The sequence below is a fragment of the Pundamilia nyererei genome, unplaced genomic scaffold (genome assembly GCF_000239375.1).
Source record: "Pundamilia nyererei isolate P.nyererei 1_Seehausen unplaced genomic scaffold, PunNye1.0 scaffold00035, whole genome shotgun sequence".
Taxonomy (NCBI): Eukaryota; Metazoa; Chordata; class Actinopteri; order Cichliformes; family Cichlidae; genus Pundamilia; species Pundamilia nyererei.
The window spans coordinates 2,952,354-2,960,616 of NW_005187436.1; the positions used below are offsets into that span (position 1 = coordinate 2,952,354).

At 40.0% G+C, this 8,263-nt stretch overlaps 1 protein-coding gene across 1 annotated transcript in view; it reads right to left on the minus strand.

Moving 5' to 3' along the window:
* Nucleotides 1-1,013: 1,013 nt before the first annotated feature.
* Nucleotides 1,014-8,263, minus strand: part of LOC102213272 (proprotein convertase subtilisin/kexin type 5) — a 17,805-nt gene continuing 10,555 nt past the window's right edge. Inside the window, exons 6-14 of the mRNA XM_005729999.1 lie at nt 7,484-7,678; nt 6,411-6,497; nt 6,105-6,303; nt 5,752-5,975; nt 5,421-5,663; nt 3,170-3,415; nt 2,590-2,785; nt 2,106-2,311; nt 1,014-1,157 (exon numbers count right to left, since the gene is read on the minus strand). Coding sequence (XP_005730056.1) covers nt 1,027-1,157; nt 2,106-2,311; nt 2,590-2,785; nt 3,170-3,415; nt 5,421-5,663; nt 5,752-5,975; nt 6,105-6,303; nt 6,411-6,497; nt 7,484-7,678 — 1,727 coding nt within the window. The 3' untranslated portion in view covers nt 1,014-1,026. The remainder of the gene's footprint in view (nt 1,158-2,105; nt 2,312-2,589; nt 2,786-3,169; nt 3,416-5,420; nt 5,664-5,751; nt 5,976-6,104; nt 6,304-6,410; nt 6,498-7,483; nt 7,679-8,263) is intronic.

Sequence of the window (8,263 nt, forward strand, 5' to 3'; positions counted from 1 at the left end):
ATACTGGCAGTGTCACCATGCCAGCTGACTGTATTTCATCATCAGCCAGTGTTGTTCTTTATCAATATTACCAAAGTTTACCATAAGGCAGCACAGAAAGTATTTACTTGCTTTCAGGTTTTATTCAAATGTTAGTCTTTTCAGTTGTTTCCCCACTTTTTTCCTGTTTCAAAATTAAACACCAGTTTGTGAGAAGATTATCTTCTTTTTTTAACAGGCAGATAAAGTTTTACTTTGGAACTGGCTAATTTGTCAATTGTTTGTTACAAATGTTCGTATTTTAATATTCAAAAATGTTTTTGCCCAGAACATATGTGCACTATATATGTCAGTAAAAATACTGTGCAAATATTGCTGTACTTGAATGCTGAGTAAACACTGACAAAGCACCGATTGTATCTCTTGTACTTCATCAACGCAGTATCTAAAAACTTTGCACCGTAGTGGTTAAAATCTCATTCTAATAAGAGTTAAAAGCGCATTCGGTTATTAGGTTTATAGGATTATTGTATTATGGTTAACGGTTGGTAGAATTTTTTTTTTTTTAAAACATTATCTGCCAATTACATCTGCCACCCTTCTCCAAATCTGTGCCCCTACCTGGCCCCCCCCAACAAAAATTTTCTAGACACGCCACTGCCTGGTGGCTATTTTTTTTTAACTTCTCATCCGCAAATAATCTGCTCTTTCACGAGATTTAATTTATTTTGAAAAGTCTCAACAGGATCTTGAGCTTTATTGTGAAAGGTTTATGTGGAACATAAACAAGCGGACACGCGATGGTGTTACCGTCGTTGTTGCTAACGACAACGCATAAAACAGGCGCTTGTCCGTCAGTAGTGTGGTTATATTAAACATAAGAGAAATAGAGAACTTTAAGAAATTAATATAGCCACTACAGTGACCATCAAAACCATGAAAAAATATTGCCGTAAACAGTTTATTTTGCAACACCACGAAACAAATGATAGCATAAAATGAAACGATAGACGTTTTTATATCGTCATCCAATATATATATATATCATTATATTGAACAGCCATAATCATAACCCACCTCTTCAGAAAAGTACAGTCCCTCCTTACAGCGTGGATAGCACACTTTGTCCTGTAGCATGCTGCCCCAGTCACAAGTCAAGCAGCCCTGAGGAGAGGCATCTGCAAACACACATACAGGCACTGAGCAGATACCTAATGAGAAAGTGAATCCACGATATTGACAGTTTGGAAATATAAAGTACAGTCAGAAATTATTCAAGCCCCAGTTCAGGGTCAAAGGTGGTGGTTGCAACCCAGTTCATCACACTGTGAGAACAAGCCAGAGTAACTGGAGAGACCCATGCAGACATCCACATATAGAAGGACTCTAGACTGGATTCAAATCCAGGACCCTGTGAGGTAACAGTCTTACCCAGCATACCACCATTTAGTATCCGAAAACCATTCAACAGTCACAGTCAACAGTCAGTCTACAAAATAAAAAATAAAGTAACAATTGAGGGTTTTTTTTCCCCCCCATTTAATACTACTGAATGAAGCTGTGCTGCTAGATACTGTACCCAGATCACTGGAGTGCTGCTATAATGCATATTCTATTTGTCCCATGTCACCACAGGTTCTCTGGAGGTCACCAGGTTCCTAACCACCTTTAGTACCACAATCTTGCTCTCATGATTCCTCAGTTTGGGAATCGTTTGTCTACAGGAAGAGTGCTTGTTGCTCCAAATGTGCTCCCTGTAAGAATATGGAGCTGTGCCTCCACACAGTCATGTCTACAAGCACTTTAGGGAGGGCTTTTGAGTTCCTTTTGCTTCCCCTTTGATTTTGTTTTCATGTGCCAATCAAGGTACAGAAACATCTCAAAGATGATTAAGAGAAAGAGAGACTCCTGAGTTAAAATGAAAGCAAATGGTCTAAATAGTTACATCAGTGTTACATTTCAGAAGGAATTTTATTTTTCTGTTTGCTGAACTGAAATTAAATGAAATGATTAGAACAAAAAGCTGTATGTAACACAGTAAAATAAATAAAATGTAAAAAACATGCCTGAATGCTTAAAAATGGGTTTCTGTTGACTCACTGGTTTGACATTTCACCTCTACCTACCTATGCATGTCTGACAACTGATATGACATTTTTTGCAGATGTCGTTAGACTGATAGAAGCGGTGTGGGCAGCGTTCGACACACAGCTTGGTGCCTTTCAGCTCCAGCAGAGGAGGGGAACATGCCCTGCAAGACTCAGGCCCCGGTCCTGTACACAGCTCACAGGACTGGTGACATTTATGACACTGGGAGCCCTCCCTGTAATACCTGAAGAAATGCATAAAAAAATGGGTTAAAACATTTCCTTCATGTTTGTCAAATATGTAACTGATTAAAAAAAAAAAAAAGCTTTAAGAAAAAGTTACTTTGCTGCTGAAGAAGGAGAAACCACGTTACACCCTTTCTTCCTAAGAAACTTTGGTTCACTTCCAAAACAAATACTGTATTATCTCTAGTTTGGGGTCACTGAAGCATAAAGTTCTGTTTGCAGAAATTGTTTGTCTACTTGAGGTAAACATTTCACAAATAGTAACAGAGCTTTCTACCCAGTGGGACAATGGGTGACACAGAGCTGAAGGAGCCGCAGATATCCTGGAGAACACGTAAGGCAATCTCTTGGTGATGCACTAGTGCAAGAGGAACACACGTGGTCACAAGGCAAACAGAGTCCCAACATCTTTCCATCAGCTTCCTGCCTTGTGGTATACGTGCCATCAGGACACATATTAACACATGTGCTGTCTGGAAAAAAAAGCATACAGCAACAGAGTTAGCACCTTAACTTGGTGGCGTACTCACTTCAGAGAAGCAACCAGTACAACTGCATAAATCTGTTTAACCTGAAATTGTCAAATAGTCTTACAAAAGCCATTATTATGAAGCCAGCTGTGAGAGCACTAAATGCAAAAGCAAAGTCTATAACTCGGGCCAAAAATTTCATTAGTGATTAAAATGAGAAAAGGCTTTTTCAAGCACCTGTAGAGCTAACAGTTAAAAGATAAATGATTCAGATTTGTTTTGTCTTTGCATGATAAATCAACTTTAAAACAATCAGTTTTGTGCTGATTTTCATTTATACCACAAATCACCTCTGTGTCTGCACATAAACCTGTTGAAAATGCTCACTGTAAAGATATCTGGGGACAGCACAGGTCTGGCATTCATCGTTGCCTGGCCCCTCACACGAAAGACAGTGTCGGTGGCAACCCTTGCAGGTGAACTGGTCGTTGTGTAGGTAGGTCCCCGGTGGGCAGGCCGTATCACCCGTCACACCACACAGTAACGTGTTTGGATCCAACACAAGTCCTCTCTCGCACTGGGTGCACTCGTTGGCGTCCGGCCCGGTGCAGCTAAGGCAAGTCTGGTGGCACTCTAAATACAACCAAGCAAAGCAGATTGCAACACCTTCATGTCACATTACCACATTTACACAAGAGGGTACAATAATCATGTTTTAGAGGTGAATGGATTTCATTTTAAGCAAATAGCTTATTTCATTATCACTCAGTTGTGAGTTTAGTAATTGCTTTTGGCCACTGCATTAACCTCCCTTTGTTACACATTTTCTGTTTTATTTTATTTTTAACGCTTATTCAAGCTTTAACATTATTCAAGGTAATTAGTATGGAAAAGAAAGTCTAATAGAAGGTGTGAGGAAAAAATTGGATGATCTCGCTTTCAAGGTTTTTTCTTTGTGTACTTGGTGTGGACTTCTAGTGCACGCTTTATAGACTGTTCTGTGTGAGTGCCATTCTAACCACTCCATGGACCTCAAGCACAGCGCAAACATTTAACTTTCTGAGTCTAGCTAACCTAACTTTCATGTCTGTGGACATTAGTGTGTGTGGAGTCCACAGTGTTCAAACCTCAAGGCGGCACATGTGCATTTTGGGTTTTTTTATTATACTTTTACAGAGCTTGCACCATAAATTTGTCTGATTCTCTGTGGTGAGCTTTACTATATTACGCTGAGCTGTCTAAGGGAGAGAAACTTTAGCATCTCCACTGTGCTACGTGGTGTTGTCACCACTGGCCCAACTCTGGCATATTTGGCTCCTGGTGAGTTTATCCTCTTCCCCAAAATGAAAGACAAGTTGAAGGGTCACACTTCTAACGTTGTGGAGGAGATCCAGAACCGATTGCTGATATACAAATTCAAGTGGTGAGAATAGGACCTGTATAGTGAAAAAATCAGCAGTTCCGCTGAAACGAATGTGGTGCTGCAAGCTGATCTATTTTACATTATGATCTAATTTATACAGTAGTATAGGTCCGACTGTATAAACACTACAGTATAGTATAGATACTATAATACTGCAGGACTGGGAGTAAACTGCTTTTAAAAAGTCTGTGCCAGATTTTTTCCGAAACATTGCCTCCAGCACATGAAATAAACACTAAAACTAATACAAACTAAACTAAAAGGCAACATTTTCAAACAGTAAAACCAAAACTGAAAATAGCAAACCCACTAAGGGTCAGTTTGATCAATTACCAGAGTATTATGCATGATTATTGCAACACATCTACATGTTAATTTATCCAACTACCGTACTTATTCAAAGGGATATCCCAACTCTATATTACACAGATGCAAGTCCAGTGAGTCAAAGTACTTTCAGCAACACATTGTGAAAAAACATTAAGAGAATATTACTTTTGGGGTTATCTTAACATTATCTTAAAAGTTCTGGTGGTGCCAGTAGTACCCCTCAGGCTCCTAGTAGATGCACCTATGGTATAAATGTGAAAATCCTATGTTGCTTTGTTCTGAAGTTATCACATTCACAAGATCTTCTGACCTTGAGGTCGAGGTCGCCGAGATTTGAAGTTTTCTGAAATTTTTAGTTAATAATTAATTCATTAAATAATAATAATAATTAAATAATTAATAATTTTATCAATTTAAAAGTCTTAGGTGGTTTCCTTCTCGAGTTATCACATTCATAAACTTGAGTGTTCATGCCAGCCACCCGCTCCACAAGGTGACAACCACACCCCATCAGCCTTTTACGGCTGAGGGATAAAAACAAATAACTTTGCAACACTGCAGAATTCCTGCTAGTAGGAAGGTCAAATCCAAAACTTGAACAGAGGTAATATCATTGGATTTAAATGAAATGAAATTTGACAGTTGTATTTCATAGTTGCTACAGTTTTATTCAATTTCATCAAAATTGAATAAATATTAAAATGATTAAATGATTAAAAATGTATTTTAATCATTTTGACATCTGACTTCATGGTCTTTGAACCTACGTAGTAGCATCATGAAAACTAGAAAGAATTCTCGCTGTAGAACGGTGAAGCCGTAACAAGAAAACTCCACATATTTGGTGTTTAAAACCAAATCAAATCTGTGAATCCAGGTGCTCACCTTGACACTCCATAGCTGCAGTCTCATAGTAAGTACCAGCGGGGCAATCCTTTGAGCATACACCTTTATAGAGCTTGGGGCTGTAGGTTGAGCAGGTCTCACAATCATCTGCTGAAGGCCCTGAACAGCTGCCACACGTAGGGTGGCACTGACCGCAGCGGCCCTCCTCCATGTCCTCATAATAGCCCACAGGACAACTAGCCTTACACTCACCGTTCAGCATCAAGTAGAGGAAACTGCACCCTGGAGGGGTGAAAAATTTATAACACAAATCTCTCACCTGTATTGAACATTATATCTTTTAAATCTGCTGACTGTGCTAATAACTCACGGAAGCAGGTCCTGTCATCTGAGCAAACTTCACAGTGGGGAGGACATCGTCTGCAGGTACCATCATCTGCAGGATACATTCCCAGCGAACAGTTGAGTCTACACATGCCACTCTCCAGGTAGTAGCCGTCAGCACAGGACAGACACTGGGATTTGATGTCATCACAGGTGAGACAGGAGCTATCACAGGCTTCACACGACCCCTCTGCTGTCTCAAAGAAACCTCTAAAGAAAAACAAAACAAAAATAACCCCAATACGGTTGGGAGAAAACAAAAGAGAAGCGAAGCACGAAGAAGATCGTGTCATCATTGCATAGCTCCGTGTTTGTTTCACCGCTTATCAAACTGCTTACTCTGGGCAATTGGACCAGCACCGGCCTTGGTGGAGAAAAAGTTTATCGGTGCCTTTGGAACAGCTGATGCAGTTATCACTGGTGTCCACACAGGCCTCACAGCTGGGAGAGCAGTCCTCACACAGCTGAGTGGCAGAGTTGGCATATGAGCCAGGTGGACACTGCTCTACGCAGGAACTGTCCTGGTCCAGGAAATATCCTGTGAAGCACAAATACACACACATCCACACTCGCACGATTGGCATCAAGAATTAACATCGCGATTAAGATAGTTTACTCTGAAAAGCTAAAAGCAGTAAATATTACCTTTAAAACAAGAAGAACAATCCAGTGCCTGTGGGCCAAAACAGGTCTTACAGGAAACATTGCACGTGTGACATTCACCATATTTCCCTGGATGGAAAAGAATATACATACAGCACACAGCTTGTTTTAACCATCCCCACCACAAGAGGGAACCATAACAAGATTTAGTGTCTCAGGCACAAATAGACTGTATAAGAAAGGGCTCTGTGCAGAAAAAAACAGAAATGATAATCAGGAGCTTTTGGACTATTGCATTCTGTATTCAAAAGCAAACATTTAGAAAAGGTATTGCTCTAAAACCATTCATGTTCAGTGTTGCCTAAGGATAAAACAGGCACTAGTGTTTTAAAAAGAAAATACACTAAATTGCAAATGCGCAATAACAGCTCTTGGCTCAATCAAAGTGACAGCACTGGTCAGTTTTACAGATATGTGAATGACACCTGTGTTAAAATCGAAACCTAAGAAGTAGAATGTTTTAAATGAAGCTGTTTCCTTACAATAGCAGTATATAGCTTGGAAAAATACTTGATGGCTGAATGCGAACTGCTCCTGACGAAGCTGGCTTATCCACACGCGTAAGCAAATAATGAAACCAATGATGTGGAAATTAAAACAATCGACTTATTAACCGTATATGGCTGATAACAAGAACAATGGAGTATTGTATCCAAGTGCTGGTGACACAGACACAAAAGAGAAGGGGCTAGAGAGGTAGATGCTTGAGGCAGATGACCCCAGAGGTCCTTCAGCAGGGTTCAAGCTTGTGGGCTCAGCAGCAAGTATCAACTTCCTAAAGTGTCCTTGAGCAAGACGATGAATCCCTCCACATTTCTGGGACAGTGTACTGACCTCCAGTGTCACCCAAAGGAGAAAAGCAATCATTTCCACCCGAGATTCAGAGAAGTATCGTGTTACGAGTGTTATCTGCGATTCAGCTATGACCTGACATGTCATTCTGTCCTTTTGTTCGTAAATTTGTAAATCTGTAATTTACCTGGATTACAGTGGATCACATAAAACTTCTTTTTTAACCAGCCTAAGTCAGCTTTCACCGTGCTTCCTCTACTTACCATCAAAATACTGTCCCTGTGGGCAGTTAATGTGAGGACACTGTCCATGTACAGGAAAATTCCCACCAGGACAAAGGTCGCAGTCTGTTGCACGAGGTCCGTGGCATGTCTGGCACGAGCTGTGGCAAGACTGACAGCGCCACCCGCTGGAGTCGCTGAAGGTTTGCTGAGGACACTTTTTAATGCATTGTCCCTCTGACACAGACACAGAGGCACAGAGAGGGACTAATGTTATTACGACATTATTCCATTACAGCATTTCTTCTATACTGACAATCTTAAAAACATGGATGCTATAGCAGACAAAAGCACTTCTCTACATGTTCTCCTCTACTTTTTTTCTGTAGAAATAAGTCAAGAGAAACCATAAGAAGTTACTTTGATTTGTAAAACACTATTTATTCTTTAAATGGTGCTGATAAACTTATTCTCATAAGTTGTTCACTGCTGCGTAAATCCTTCTCCTTTGCCCTTATAGGATCACTCTCTCTCCAAATTCCATCTGACTGCCCAGGCACAAAACAATGACCTAGATTTTTTTTTTTTTGTTTTTGGAAACTGGACCTTGTAGCTGGAGAAGGTGGAGGCCGATTAGTGCAGCAGTGGGCTCGCCAACCTTTCTTTACTATAGTTTTGTTTCCAGGCTTTATTTACAGTCTCCAACCTTTTTCTCCCACGCCTACAGAACACAAAAACACAATCCCTTCTTCTTTGTTTGCATAAATCATACATTTGCATATCTTTTTTTTTTTTTTTTTTTTTTTTTTTTTTTTTTTTTTT